We start from the raw sequence: 16,088 nt of genomic DNA, 5'->3' as shown, positions 1-16,088 counted from the left end.
AACACAAAAAAACAAGGAGTTCACAGTAACATGCCATGAGAGTCAAATAAAATGTTTAGACATTTGCAGTGCGTAAAAATTGTAATTTAATTCTTATATCCTCTAAATTCATCACAAGACAAATTGAAAATTGCTGGAAATTCCCAAATGAAAAATTCACAAGGTTTTACAAGTGTTCTATTCCCTTAAAACTCACTTGGCCAAACCATCCCTATAATCAAGTATCTCAAAAAGCATTTAAGTGGAGCTTATCTATAATGCGATCTTTTCAATGCTGAAAATCAGGAGGTATAAAAAACCCTTCCAATGTACACAATCCAACACCACCCGGTGAAGCCTTGGGGACGGGAGGAGATATGAAAGACAAGTACCTCGTAGTTTGAGAGAAAATCTAGTAACTCTGATTGAGATGGGATGTAGAGAAGTGGTTTCATCACCCGGCGGACAAACTTCTCAATGTAAACAGCACTCATGGGGCCTTTGTATTCGATTGGTCCAAAACTAGTACCAAAAAAATAAAAAAAAATAACAAATAAAAATAATACACCATGCATTAGACCTGTTACGTGTAACTGAAATCATCAACACCACAAAACGAAAATGTCTCGCTTTAGGATCCTGACTGCTTCACAGGGAAGTAGCCTTCTGTGTCCCAGCAGGTGAAAGGAGGGCGAACTAAGCATTTCATGTGAGGAGAGGTACAAACAGCCACTGCCCTTCTATGAGCTTAATTCAACTGCAAATGGAATTTCAAAGCAGAGAACATTCATTCATTCTAGCCTCTAGAAAAGAAAAAAAAAATCCCCAAACAACATGTCTAAAAAAACAAAACCAAACAGAGAGGCAATCCTGGAAACTGACCAAAACTGCTAAAGGATTCCAGGATCTTAAGTACGTAATTCAACAAGCAGAATTTACTTTTACACATCACTCTTATTTTTTTTATTGTTTATTTATTTTTGAGAGAAAGACAGAGAGAGAGAGAGAGAGAGAGCGCGCGCGAGAGCATGAGTAGGGGAGGGGCAGAGACAGAGGGAGACAAGAGAATCCAAAGCAGGCTCCAGGCTCTGAGCCGTCAGCACAGAGCCCGAAGTGGGGCTTGAGCCCATGAGCCATGACACCAAGAGCTGAGCGCAAGACAGAGGCTCAATCGAATGAACCACCCAGGCACCCCATACACATCACTCTTAAATAAGAAACAAGGTAAGCAGTTGGCCCTTGACCTACTAAAATGGACTTATTAAATATTCCCACAGGCACTTACACAAGGGATCACTAAATCATCTTAAGCCTATTTAAAGTTTTATCGCAACAAAATAAGATTATGTGAAGGGACAAAGCCAGGGACCTGCAAAAATGGTCTTATTTTCCTTTCCAGCTGTGCTGATGCCCAGGAATTGGATTTAGCATTGCTAAGCAATAATACCAACATTCAGTTATCCTTCTAAGCTAATCAGAGTCCTCACATGGCTTTCTTCAATCTTGCACAATACAGACATTCCTCAAATATAACTGAAGGGTATGTGGCGGAGAAGTGGAGTAAGGTGAAATTCAACAACTCCATAACCATTCTTCTGTCCACACAGACACTGACATTATGCTTCCTGTTCATTGCAGCAATAAACAGTCAAGAATTACATAAATGCTGCGAGATCCCAGTAGTAAATGGTTATGTAAACGAACACACACACATAATGTGATGCGATGACCACAATTCCTCAGTGTGTACTGCAAAAGATGAGCCCAAACAAAAGAATGTTAGCATGAAAAAGGTAAAAACAACATTCTACGTGCACAGCTGGGAGACAGAGTTAACAGTTCTATCAATTCAAGACTTGTAACTAACTTAAGCTCAAAAATTACCACCGCCACGACCCCGTCGGCTGCCAACAATGCTTAATTTAAAGGAAGAAATCGAAAAATCATCTGACAATTTATTTTCTTCCGCAAACAGGGGTCAAAAATCTGGAAACCTCATCTACTCAGGCAAACAGGCTCCGGGAGTGTTGCTATAAGGATCCCAGTGACTTGTGAAAGCGGAGGGAACCTCGGAATGCAGGATGCACAGTGCATTTTACCAACACGCCACCACTGCCACGACCACAGGACAAGCTGGTCTACGGCTGCAGGGCCTTGGGGAGAGCGTTTTAAGAAACGACTCCCTGCTTCAGAGCCCTTAAAAAACTTTCCTCCTCACTGGTATCATCACACGCCAAAAAATGAAATCCACTTAAGCAAAACAGAAAATCTACTAATTTCTTCAAGCAGCTACTACGACACTAGTTTAGCCTACAAAAACAGCAACAACAAAAATACAAACTGCAACATCCTGCCCAGTGACGGGGCCTAAGTGCCACGTGTGCAAGCGCTATTAACCAAAACAACCTCAAGTCTACTGACTGGTCACAAGAGAGCTTGGGTGAAGAAACGCATTCGTTCACATGCATTATGTATAAAACAGAGGGCTTTTTAGGTATTTCTGTGCCTGAGCACTTTCTTCTGTTTCAGGTACACTGGGCATGGTGGATACTGAAATGAGTAGGACGAGGTCTGAACTAATTTAAACAAGTAACACTCAACAGGCGAAGAGGAGGGGCCACACTTCGAGGGCAGCAGCAACCTCAAATCCCTCATCAGGAAAATGAGAAGGCTGGACTAGATGCTTCTAAGGTTCTCTGCGTGGCCTTGCACTCTTTCTATAAATCTAAGAAAACAGGGTAAGACAATATACTGCACAGCCATACGGCCCAAAATGGTATTTTGCACTGTGTTCAAGGGAACTCTCCTGATTGCAATATCACATCAAGCTAAGCCCACCTCTGGGCAGCTGGCGTGCTTACCTAGAGTTGCAAGGCCTATCCTCCTTGCTAGGCACCTGTGCCCTATTTCCTAGCCCCCCGAAAAAGAAATGCAGGGACCTTCGCAGGGCAAACTTATTGATCCCATTACAGAGCACAGAGCTTTTACATCTTCAAATCTAACATTACGATATGAGAAGGATTCTTCTATCTAGAATAGACTTTGAAGGTGGAGACGGGGTAAAAAAGTGCATTTTTGCTCAAGTATTATTTACCAGCTCCTAACAAACAGTTCTACGAGCCACACAACATTTTGTACTGGAAACGTGAAGTGTGATGGAGCATGACAGTCCGCAAGTGATACTTTGATGATGTCTGTCATAAATCCCCACTGACGGAAACCCAAGAAGTTCAGACACAGGAGGGAAAAACGCAGCATAAAAAGTAAAGCTCTTACTAATGAAAGCTTCCGTGTCCATTTTACCTTCATTAACAAACTTCAAGCCAATTACACTGAAGCCGTCCCCTTTCTTCAAACTTCTTCAAGTCACATTTCAGACATTATTTAACACACACAGCAAGGTCTGGGCAGTACTCCAAACTCAAACACCAGTATTTGTGCAGCATAATAAACGGACTCCCGAAGTGGGATACAGACTAAAGGCAGCCTCTTGTTACTTCGGGCTAGATGAATGCACTGGGGGACAAAATTTATGAAAACCTTTCAGGGCTTCAAAGCTCTCTGGGTTTCAGTATTATGGGCACGGGATTGAGGACTCGTAGTAATTTTCGTCCCAGCAGAAAAGATGCTACGACTCCCTCCTGACTAGGCTACGTTGCCAGGTAGCAGGGTAAGGACTTCTGTGTATTCTCACACAATAAAATACTTGTAGGTTATCCGCAATACACAGCCACACAATGGGGTGCCAGAATTATCAAAAGCAATGCTGTAGACTATGTAATGGCATGACAAGATTTTCACAAAAGCAAGAAAAAGCAGTTGAGAGAATACTATCACTACATGACCCCCCTTTTTTTTATTAAAAAAAAAAGAGGGTGGGTAGATATAAGATACAAGAAGATATAAATCAAAACACACAGAGGTTATCTAAGGTTGATAAAATATCCAGACCCTTTAACTGATGTAGTTTTGCTTCTCTGTATTTTCTCAATTCCCCACAGTGAATATCTAATACTTTTAAACAGAAAAAAGAATTTGCTTTGGAACTTAACTGGCATTAGAAATCAAAATCTGAAAACTAGTTAACAGTTCTTACCTCCGATGATACAGATGTATTACAGGGAAATGAAAGAAGTGCTTCTGTCTTCTGCATTTCCCCTGGTTCCACCAACAGTTAATTGCCACAAACAACACCTGCAGAGCCAAAAAAGGTTTCAAATGACTATGAATAACAACTGAAAAATTACCAAGATTTTAAAGATAAAATTATAGAAATGGAACTATTCCTCTCTGAAACACAAAGTATGAAAAAAAATTATTTTGAGTATTCAAAGAAGATCATCATTTACCTCTGCAATTAAAAAGAAAGACTCTCCTCTATGTGTCTAGCTCGGACACTAGCATTTTAGTAGCGTTTTATAGTTTAGCCCAAGAGGGAAATGGTTTCATTTGAAACCTAAAAAATATTTTTCATGTTTATTATTGAGAGAGGGAGAGACAGAGAGAGACAGAAGGTGAGCGAGAGAAGGAGGGAGACAGAATCCGAAGCAGGCTGCAGGCTCTGAGCTGTCAGCACAGCGCTGGACACAGGGCTCGAACTCACAAGCCTTGAGATCATAACCTGGGCCGAAGTCAGTCGCTTAGCTGACTGAGCCACCCAGGAGCCTGGATTTGCTTTGAATTCTAAAGTGAATGAGCAAGCATTACACTAAAACTCAGTAGAAAGAAAGACAGGTCTTTTGATAGTCAAACTGAGGGTATGAGAAGGAAAAAAAAGAAATACCTGCAAATAAAACATCACTAAAGCCAAAGGACCGTTATTAATGACTATATTAAACACGAATAAGGATAACAGATGATTAAGGCTTGCTCTGAAATGGAATATTACACAGCAAAAGTATGAGTTAAATACATATTTATAGGTAGATGCTGCAGTATTTAAATCTCCAATCTACTTTGAAATGTCCCCAAACCAAGATGAGTTAATAGATGAGAGCAGAGTTTCTCAGCTTTTGCACTACGGCTATTTTGGCCTTCTGTCGTCAGGAGGGTCTGCGTTACGTGCATTTCTGTGGTGCGGGGCCGTCCCCCACGCTGGGGGCGCCATGTCCGGGAGTAACCTGGCCTCTACCCACCCCAGGCCAGCAGCTCCCCCTCCAGAGCAGCGGTAATCAAAAATGGCCCCAAACCCTGCTCACGGTTCTCTGGGGGAGAAAACTTCCTCCAGTTGAGAACCACTGACTAGAGGAGTAATAAGATGAATAAATACATGATAAAACAAGCACAATAAAATGTGAATAGCAAAACTCTCATGGCAGGTATATATAAACTCCTTCATCTTTGCTACGTGAAGAAATTTTCATAAGAACATTGAAAAAATATGAAAAGTACAAATGAAAAATCACTTTCAAATGCCTTCCTTGTACTTACTGAGTAGCAGCATTGCTCTAAACTCTGTAGAGGCTCTATGGAGCCATTTACGAAAAAGAAAAGCAACAAAATCTTTACTTAAGGGGACATCTCACTTTTTTACTCAAAAATAGGGCACACTCTACCACATTTGCTAATTTTACTAAGCGGTATGGCTTAAAAGATTTTTTGCCTGTTTCCAAGAATAAACCCCCTCCTTCTCCCTAGTGAGAACACAGAATAACCTAAGCTCTCCATTTGGAAGGAGCTGGAAAAAAAAAAAAAAAATGTGAAAAAAGCAGTGCCCGTTAGTTGTGGATGGCACCATCACCTCCGCCACTTGTCATGTGATCTCTAGCCGAGCGGGCCACCGTGGAGGTGTGAGGTCCCGCTTCCGACAACAGGGACGTGAGTGCCAGCCCCAGAGCTGCCGGGAGAAAGCACAGAGCCCGGCACACCAGAACGCCGTGCCCACCGTCACTCGGAAGGACGGTTAGACGGCAAATAACCGACACCCTGGAACACAGTACATTCTCCCCGTGTTCCCCACACGTTCTCTAATTTCAGAAAACTTGGGGAAGGCCTGGGGAACGCCTGCCTCCCAGGGCTCCAGTAGAGTTCCTGTTTCCTCCCTGGAAGGGTCTACCAGGTTATTTGCATTTTTTTTTTTTTTTTTTTTTTTTTGAAGTGAGCTCTACTGCCCAATGTGGGGCTTGAACTCATGACCCTAAGCATAAGAGTCACTTGCTTTGCCAACTGAGCCAGCCAGGTGCAGCTCTTACCAGCCATTTTTCAAGGGGGAGGAGAGTAAAGGGAGCACAGGGAATTGACTGATCCGCTGGGTCCCAAGTCAGAGCACAGAATCACACCCCTGAGAATCCATGTCATTGGAAACAGAGGTATAACGAAGAGCTAGATTTAAACAGTGCTTTGCACCACATTCAGGGATATATATAACGGTTTGAAAGGCTTTGCCAGGCGGGGCAAAAAGCCTCACCAGCATTTATAACATTGTTACTAAGAAGAACCAACCCAGAGTTCCAAAGAAACTTGGGACCCCAGCTGCCTGCATGAGTTACCTCAGATCAGTGGATCCCAGCAGCCGCCTCTCAGAAATCTGTGGGAGGCTCGCTCTCTGGCTTGTTGCAATGACCCAGCTGCTGCAGGGCATGTGTGGGCAGGGGCTGCAATGACCCAGATGCTGCGGGGCATGTGTGGGCAGGGGCTGCCCTAGGGGTACATCTGGGATGATGTTGCGTCATCCCAGAGCAGCTTTAAATGTCCAAACGATGTGGGGGGAAAACCCGTTTATCACTCAAGCCTAGGACCGAACTCCTTTTTACATGTGAATCCACATTATGGCTTTTGTATTCACCGAATTTCTCCGGAAGGCAACGCCTATATAAATACAGGGCAGAAAAGACTGGTTCCGGACCTTACCAAGAGTTGTTCACCACTTAGGAAACTCGAATCACCGTTAAGCAGAGCCCCTCCGGTAACTGAGTTTCTGACACACCACACCTTTATGAGTCTGCATTTGCAATCGCCCACCCGCAGTCGTTCCACATAAACAGACAGAAACTACCTTGCCTGAGCATTTACATATGGAAACACACATGGTCTAGTTATACATTATTTTGGTCTCCCCCACCTTTATGCGGTAATTAGTGTATTGGATTGAGTATCTTGAAATCATATGTGTAGGGAAATTTTATCACCTATGAATTCCTTTTCAGGACAGAAAAAAAATGGCACATCACAAAATACTTGTGGAATAAATGGCAACGGGGACCCACTGAGTTGAAAACCACTGCCACAAAGAGGACCCACGGGCCCATATATCCCTCGTGTCTAGCACAAAGGTGACCTTCATTAAGTATCTGTTGCATATGGCTCTCTGGTCCAAGTATTTTTATTTTTTTTCAAGTATTTTTAAATACTGCTACGTAGTACTTGTGACACATAAATTTGTCTTACGGTAAACAACTAATCAAATACCAAAAGGAGAGTCAACTACGTCTTCCAGCACTGAAACCAAACAGCACGGGCCCCTTCGGTGAGCACTGAGCTGTGCTACAGGGAAATGCACCTTCGGCTTCCTCTCCGGCCGCTACCCACCTATGACCCTCCCAGCCAGAAATCCTGTTTGTTTACAGAAGCCTTCACGATGGATGAAGCGAGGCTCCGGGCCTTCACCCGGGCTAACTCAGCCAGCGGGGCAACGTGTGCCTCTGTGGGAACGACCCGCCCAGCACACGGTCACTCGATTCGATTCTCGGGTTCAACGTCAGCATTACCTGGTCCGACAGCTGACTCGCTGCTTGTTCAATCTCTGACCTGGCAGCAATGGACTGTCCACACCACGGAGCGTAGAAAAACAGCAGCACCACCTCTGAATCCCGGCGAACGTGCTCTGCGTAGTCCAGCTGCCCCTGGAAGAGGTCAAGAACCGGAGACCTCGAGGAGAAAAAGCTGACAGGTGGCTTTGCTGGTATTATCACATCTTTTGCTCGACTAAAAAAGAGCAAACACAGACAAGATCGCTAAATTTATCTTCTTCTGAGGACAGCTTCGTGTGGAAGGAGAACAGAGCTTAAAAGACAAATCTCTGGCGTAAGGAAAAGGAGTTCCCAAAACATTGTCCTGGAGTAAAAAATATTCTGTGCTAAGGCGATATTTAGCTGAGAGAAAGCAAGCAAGACATAAACGATAAGCTGAAAATGCCTTTCTAATATTGTCTCCCCAGATGTGGGATGGAAAGGCAGCAGACAAGGAGGATGTCTTGGAATAACCTATATTCTTCCCTCCCACACCCCAAACACTCCATCCTCGGCTCTCTGTGGCAGGAGCCACAATGTCAGAACAACCAGCGAGCTGGCTCAGAACTAAGGGGAGGGAGCACACGCGGGCTACCGCTACTAAGATTTGTATGGCAAATTCTTACATCAACTGAACTTCGAGAAAGCATTAAGTTTCTTAGCTGGAGTTGGCCTGTACTTATCCAGGGCATTCTGGCAGAAGTAATACATATTGGGAAGCATCACTATAATGGAGTTGGGGGGCCATATGGGGGGAGCCAGCACCTCTCCAGGTCAATTACAGGGAAAATGATCAATTACAGACTCCAGCAGGAGAATCCTCAACAGGAAAAGAAATAGGGGCCCCAAGAGGAAAAGACAGAACACCTCCTACCCAAAACTGACCGCTTCATCAGCGATGAGCCAATGAAAAACTGTCATCCCCCTGAACTCTTGCTTCTCTCCAATTTACTTTCATTCACAACAACCCCTCCCAATTTCCTCCTTCTCCATAAAATAATGTTCCTCTCCTTTGTATGTGGGACTTGCCTGTGGCTTGCCATAGCTTGTATGTCCCAGATTACAATTCTCTGCTGTTCCTGAATAAACCCAGTTTTCTGGTAAAGTAACTTAAAAAAAAATTTTTTTTTAATGCTTATTTATTCTTGAGAGAGACAGAGGGTGAGTGGGGGAGGGGCAGAGAGAGAGAGGGAGACACAGAATCTGAAGCAGGCTCCAGGCTCCAAGCTGTCAGCATAGAGCCCGACGCGGGGCCTGAACTCACAAACCACGATGATCATGACCTGAGCTGAAGTCAAACACTTAACTGACTGAGCCACCACAGTATCATGACCCCAAGGCTAGTAATGATGAACAACAAAGTAACAGCCCATTTTAACTGGACACCAGGCTTCCTGAATCCCTGAGGTTCTCAAAAGGGAGAGATCAAGAGGAGACAGGAAAAAGTGAGTGATCTGAAGTCACAGAGCCGCCACGACTTTTCCCATCAAGACAAAAACGGTCTTGGCTGAGGCTGCATATCCCACCATGTGAAAGGAGCCTATGAACACCTTGAGCTGTTCACACATCTGCACTAACATGGCATAAAACCATAATGGTGGTGTAGCCAAGAAACCAAGAGAATAAAAATGGGACCCGAGAAAATACTCCATTAACCCAAAAAGCAGAAGGATCAAGAAACGAACAAAAATGGAAAACAAATAGCCAGAAAGTAGACTTATTTCCAACAATATCAATCATTCCATTAAACATAAAAGGACTAAACCATCCAGTTAAGAGGAGGAGAATGCCAGACTGGATAATGAAGCACGACCCACCGTAAGAACTGAAACAGGGGCGCCTGGGTGGCTCAGTTGGTTGTGTCCAACTTCAGCTCAGGCCATGATAGCACAGTTTGAGGGTTCGAGCCCCATGCATCCGGCTCCAGAGGGACAGTGCAGAGACTGCTTGGGGTTCTCTCCCTCACACACACGTGCACACACACGCTCTCTCTCTAAAAAATAAATAAGCAAAACTTAAAAAGAAAAAAAAAAAGAACTGAAACATACTATAATTGGATGAGTCTCAAAATAAGTACACCAAATGAAAGAAGCAAGACACTAAAGAATACGAACAACATTAATGCATTTATACGTTTCCAGAAAGGACACCTTCTGGGGAGAAGGAAATCTTACGCGTCTCAACTGAAAGCACGGAGGTGGTTAAACTTATGTCATCAACCTGTACGTGTCACATGTGTAATTCCACTGAGTGTAACATACACCACAATGAAGCTGATGAGGAAAAAAGCTTGGCCGCTGTGCCCCTCGTCAGCAAGGCTTGCTCTGACAACTGAAGCGGGAGCCCTGACTTCTTCTCTCAGCTCCCTATTCGTTGTCTTTATACCTCTCACCACAATTGGTAACTTACTTCTTTTACCGATTATTTATCTACTCTACCACGTCATTAACTGCATGAGGGCAAGAACCCTATCTTTTCCACTGGTAGATCCTCACGATTTATAGTGCCTGGTACTCTGAAGTTCAATAATTTGTGAAATGAACAAACCCACCCTACTCACCTCACCTGAACATACACAAAAGGAAATTAAATATAAACCCATACAGATAGACATTATGAAGAACACTCAGAACCCAAGTACCAGAGGCCCATGTGTTTTACTAGGGATGATCCTAAGGGCCACATCCTTATGTTCTAACTTCACAGATGTGTCCAAAGGAACCTGATGATCTGGTTTCTCAGAACACAGCAGAGGAGCAGGAAGGAAGAACGAGGAGGGAAGCGCTGCCAGCTCGGAGACATGCAGCAGACAGACAGGTATTTAGAACCAAAAAAGAAAGTGGCAACACCCAAGACCCAGACTCCTCTAAGAGTCTTGGGTCATATAGCACAAGGGAAGGAACCCACACCTTCCTCTGCATCGAGAAGGTGTTAGCTTCCTGAATTAAGAAGACAGATTTAAAATTACTACTTCCCTATTTTAGCCAAAAACTATCAATATCCTAAAGGAGTGGTAGTACCAAAGAGCAAATCCCCTATTTACTCACTCAAACTAACGTTTCGACCCAGCAGTCAGGGAGCTTAGGCAAAATGTCTTTATAACCTGAAAAACTCGGTCACTTACACAGTAATTCAAAAAATGCTCATCAAGCACATGTTGTTTACGCTTCAGAAACTGCACTACAGGTACCAAGGCTATAGCAGAGGGCGTAATAACGTCCTCAAGGGACTTACTTTCTCGAGGAAGGAGACGGGCCGACAACCAAACACGTAAGCAACAGACAAAAAGATCACAGCTGCGTGGAAAATGGAACAGGGTGATTTGGCAGGTGACAGGGCATCTTTTAAGCTGAGACCCGAAAGACAGGCAGTCATGCAAAGAGATGACGGAGGCCCTGCGTGTGACACATTATTAAAAGCCCCCAAGTTCCCCTCCTTGGAAGTCCTTTTCTACTATTCAAACTGGGTGCAGAGTGTGAAATGACGCAATCTGAGGAAAAACGTAGGTCTGTGACAGCCAGACAAAGGGCACTGACGAACTCAGTATTACTGCCCGGCGTGCTCAGAGCAGGTCCTAGACTAAGTCAGCCAGGTAAACACGTGGCCCATCAAAAGGGAAACATTAACCAGGGAAGAGAAACATCTGCCTCTGCTCCACCAGAAAGGTTGACAAGCTTCCATTTAACTCTTAAGTTCGCTACACATTTTTGAGACACTGTATCTAGATCAAAGATTTCCTGCAGCTTTGAAGGCTAGTAAGTAGTCTCAGGTACAAAAGACTCCAGAGCTGCTTGCAAACAAAACAGGCAGGCTGCAGCTCCCAAGTTTTATAAGAAATACACACACCCCTATACCTCCATCCAAAGAGGACCTGAAGCAGCTTTGAAATTAGAAAATGCGATAAAGCAAAATGAATATACGCACAAGTACATATATAGATACAGACACACAACTTTTTTCCCTCCAAAACCAGGGTGAAAGGAAAGAGAGCAGGATGAAACTATGGAGATCCACTGCAGAGAAAGGCAGGTAAATAAAGATTAAAGGGGTGCCTAGGGGACTCAGTTGGTTTGAGAATCTGATTCTTGGTTTCAGCTCAGGTCATGATCCCAGGGTCATGGGGTGGAGCCTGCTTAAGATTCTTTCTTTCTCTCTCTCTCTCTCTCTCTGCCCCTCTCCCCCGTTCAAGTGTGCTCTCTCTCTTCCTCTTAAAAAAAAAAAAAAGATTTAAGGCCCCCCAAAATGCAAAATTATTGTGTTTCAATGCCCAACCTTTTTTTTTTTTTTAAACGTTGAGAAAGACAGCGAGCAAGGGACAGAGAAAGAGGGGTACAGAGAATCCCAAGCAGGCTCCGCGCGGACAGGGGCAAGCCCGATGTGAGTCTCCAGCTCACAAACTGTGAGATCATGACCTGAGCCAAAGTCGGACGCTCAACTGACTGAGACACCCACGTGCCCTTAAATCAACCTTTTTTATGTGATCTGGTTTGAACTCAGCTAAGCCACCAATACTGACAAGGGCTGTCACTGATCTTAAGCCTGGAGCTATTAATGAAAATAAAATTTTTTAAAATCCTACTCTCCCGGAAACCTCTGTCTTCATTAATGCAAAAATCTTAAAAGTAAAATAGAAAAAGGGGACCAGGCATGTTAGTGTATGTAACAGATGATGACACCCTTCAATCAAACGAGACTCTCCAAAATCAATCTCAGCCTACTGAATGACGGTCCAGATTTGCCAGCAGCGAGCAAAGCTGGACAGGCAAGCAGCCATTCACCGCTCCCTCCTAGCCTGAAGCAGGAAGGGACCTTGCTCTGCCTGCTCCAGTAACTCGATTTACACAATTCCTGCTTCCCCAAATCTCAAAGGACCTTCTTAGCCATTTAAAGTCAGGTTCTTTCAGAACAAACACTAAGCAGTATTTCTACAGATGAACAAGCGGTAAACTTCCCACCCTGAAGAGGGGGAACCTCTCTTCCTACTTTGAACCCACGTGACACCTTGTCACTTCACGATGTAAAATACTTCATCCATTTTCCTTTGCGCAGCTTGTGATGAAGAGCAAGGTTAAGAGTCTAGCACTGACAATGAAGGATTCAAATTCCAGATCAGCCACTTAATGGGGGGGGGGGAGGGGGGGAGATTTCGGGCAAGTCTGTAACCGGACCAAAGCTCAATTTCTTCATCTATCAGTTGGAAGCATAAAAATATACCCAGGCTTTACTGGGGATTGAGATTTAAAGGGTCCAGACCAGGCTCTCAGATTATGCGTTGAATGGATACATGCACTGATGTTCGCTATAGTTCTCGAGGAGGCAATTTTGTTCCCAGGAGACAGTGCCGGTTATCATATCTAGGGCTGCGTGCTACTGGCATTTAGTAGCTACAAGCCAGGCTACTGCTGGGCACTAACATGGACAGGACAGCCCCCTTCGCCCAGCGGGCAGCATAGCACCTGGCACTTGGCAAATGTTCAAGGGCGGTTATAATCTGTTCTCTTTCCACTAAAATTCCCAAGCCTCTGATGCCTCTCTGACAACGGGGGCCACATACTATGCAGAACATATTCAGTACAAATGCTCCAAGGGGAAATCTTCCTCTTAGCTAATATGCCAGTCAGTTGCAACCGAGACTTCTACAATGGAAGTCCCGGGAGATAATACTGAAGACTTGGGAGACCAAAAGTACTCCTGAAATTTGTCTTATTTTATTTTTCTTTAAGTTTACTTTTTTGAGAGCGAGCGAGTGCCCAAGCGGGGGAGGGCTGAGAAAGGGACAGAGAATCCCAAGCAGGCTCTGCGCTGTCAGCACGGATGTGGGGCTCGAACTCAGGAATCAGGAACCCTGAGGTCATGACTTGAGCCGAAAGCAGATACTTAACTGACTGAGCCACCCAGACGTCCCCAACACTCCTGAAACTTGAATTAACATTTGTACCTGCGTCCCTTCCCCCAAAAGCAGCACATAAACTTTTAATTTTTCCTGTTCACTGTGCTCCAGCCTACTCGGGCTTTCCTTCCAGTTCCAGGAAAACACCAGCTTGCCCACGCTTTGCACTTGCGCTCCCTCTGCCTCGGACACTCTTCCCCCAAATCTTCCCAATGCTGGCCCCTTCCTCCTTCCTGTATGAGCTTCCTGGTCGCTCCGTCGCGAAGGCCTATCTGCCCCACCCTCGTATCTCTTCTATTATTGCCTGCACAGCACTTCCAAAAGTCCCTCAAAATGACATGAAGTTGTTTTCTGCCTGTCCCACCCACTGGAAAGGAGCGGGTGATTTTTTATCGTCGACGCTCCCCCGGATGAGCGCTCCCCGCACGGCACGTATGGATAAATAATCTTTAGATCGATGGATGCACGAATTCTCCAAGGGCTCCAACAGCTGTGAATCATCACACGCGACGCACAAGGGCAACAAAATGCGTGTTAAATGAGGGCCCTACAGCCTGGGCAGAAGTGACAGGTGCACCCCCAAGAAACCCCAACAGGTGACGAGCAGCTCAGAAGCTGGCGCACTTCCCTCGCTGCTAAAACGGGAGGAAGGGGCCCCGGGCAGCGCCCGAAAACCTCTCCCGGTGGCTGGCTGGCTGGCTGGCGGGCGGGCCAGGTGGCGGGCTCGGCTGCAGGCTGGGGAGAGTCGAGCCCGTCGCTGCACGCGAAGGCCGCGACGACCCCCGACCCTGCGGGCCCGGAGCGGGTCCTGCGCCGCCGCCGGGCCGGGGCCCCGGGGACGCGGGCCGCCTCACCTGCAGGTAAACTTGAGGGCGACGAGCAGCGCGCAGCCGAGCGCCACGGCCCCGCAGAGCAGCTCGGGCCGCCGGCGCGCCATGAGGGAGGCGCCGCGCAGCCCGCGGCGGAGCCGGCCCGCCGAGGACGCTCCGGCCGGGGCCGGGCTGAAGGAGCCGGAGCCCGCGGAGCCGCCGCCGCCGCCGCCACCCTCGTCCTCGGCGTCGTCGCTGCTGCTGCTGCTGTTGCCGCCGCCGCGGCCTCCGCATTCCGACATTACATGCTCCCTGTCGCCGGCTTTATACCGCCGCCGCCGCCGCTTCGGGCCACAGGGCCCGGCCCGGCCCGTCGCTCCCCAATCCCGCAGTTCGCCGCGCCCGCTAACCCGGACCCTCCACGTCAGCCCCGCAGCCGTCGCGAAGCCCGCCCCCGCGCAGGCGGCTCCGCCCCCGCCCGCGGAGCCTGCGCGGACGCCGGCACCTCCCGGCGGACCCCGCCCCCCCGGCGGACCCCGCCCCCCCCGCTGACGGAGTCTGCGCGCACGCCGGCCCCGCCTGACAGCCCCGCCCCCGATCGAGCCACGCCCCTCGCCCGCGGAGCCTGCGCAGACGGCCTCCCCGCAAGTGCCACCTGCGGCCCAGCGGTCTTCCCACAGGCCCCGCCCTCCGTCCGCGGAGTCTGCGCAGTCGCGGGTCGAGCGTCTTTCCAGTCCTCACCGGGATCCGCTCAGTGCGCGTGCAGGCAGCCACCGGCCGTCGGGGCTCCCAGCTTGGCCTGCCGCATTTTAGGTGCCATAATGACGACGGCATTCGTGCCCGCGAGTCCGTACAGGCTCCGGGGACATAGGTACCGTTCATTATCTCCGCCGTATTGAAGGAAAATACGGGCAGAGATGAGAAGTGTCCAAGGACCCAGGAGTGAGGCGGGCAGGAGAGGTCACTCGGCCTGGGTTTGCACGTCTGTAAAATGGGGGTAATAGGAGTGCCTTTCTGACAGGGTTGTTTTGAGGATCAATGGAATTTATGGAAAATGGCAGGCCCATAGTGAGGTCTTATTCTTAGTTACTGTAGTCTCCCAGTGTCCATGACCTGCCTCAATTAAGCCTACTATTATCCCTTCCACCACAGCCCTTGGGGGAGGGTGCGTGCCGCCTGTACTAGCTTCACAGATGGGAAGAAGAACTGAGGCTTGGAAAAGTCACTTGCCTGAGGCGGCAAAGCTACTAGGTGAGAAATTCAGACTCAGAGGCAGCCCCCACCCCCACCCCCAAGAAGCTGCTCCAGCGACCCACTGCTGACTCTCAACACTTCCCTGACTCTGAAGGTTAGGTCCTTTCTGAATACGTTTTGTGATTATAAAGGACAAGCCAGGGGATGAGATGGGATGGAGTCGTTTCCATGAGAGAGAGGGACAACTCCATCTGGCACTAATCATTAAACAGCTCTGGGGGCCGTAGATCTCTGTAAATGACTACAAACTAGGCAAATAAAACGCAGAGGGAACAAAGAAAGCAGTTATGATTGCAGGCAAAAAACAAACAAAAAGCATGGCTCAGACCCAGAAGTTAGGGTGAGACCTCCCCTCTGCCACAGGGCAGCTGTGTGAGCCTTGAGTCTGGTTTCCAGGGATATAAAACGTGGCCACCAGTGGCTACCTTG

At 47.1% G+C, this 16,088-nt stretch overlaps 1 protein-coding gene across 1 annotated transcript in view; it reads right to left on the bottom strand.

The window, feature by feature from the left end:
* Nucleotides 1–14,843, bottom strand: part of TXNDC11 (thioredoxin domain containing 11) — a 60,210-nt gene extending 45,367 nt beyond the window's left edge. Inside the window, exons 1-4 of the mRNA XM_086691217.1 lie at nucleotides 14,451–14,843; nucleotides 7,686–7,902; nucleotides 4,076–4,173; nucleotides 372–501 (exon numbers count right to left, since the gene is read on the bottom strand). Of these exons, the coding sequence (XP_086547343.1) occupies nucleotides 372–501; nucleotides 4,076–4,173; nucleotides 7,686–7,902; nucleotides 14,451–14,707 (702 nt within the window). The 5' untranslated portion in view covers nucleotides 14,708–14,843. The remainder of the gene's footprint in view (nucleotides 1–371; nucleotides 502–4,075; nucleotides 4,174–7,685; nucleotides 7,903–14,450) is intronic.
* Between the last annotated feature and the right edge of the window lie 1,245 nt (nucleotides 14,844–16,088).

The sequence above is a fragment of the Puma concolor genome, chromosome E3 (assembly GCF_028749965.1).
Source record: "Puma concolor isolate L17-30 chromosome E3, mPumCon1.1.hap2, whole genome shotgun sequence".
In the NCBI taxonomy this organism is placed as follows: Eukaryota; Metazoa; Chordata; class Mammalia; order Carnivora; family Felidae; genus Puma; species Puma concolor.
Note: the sequence above shows the minus strand (reverse complement) of the source record. Positions and strands in the feature narration are given on the sequence as shown.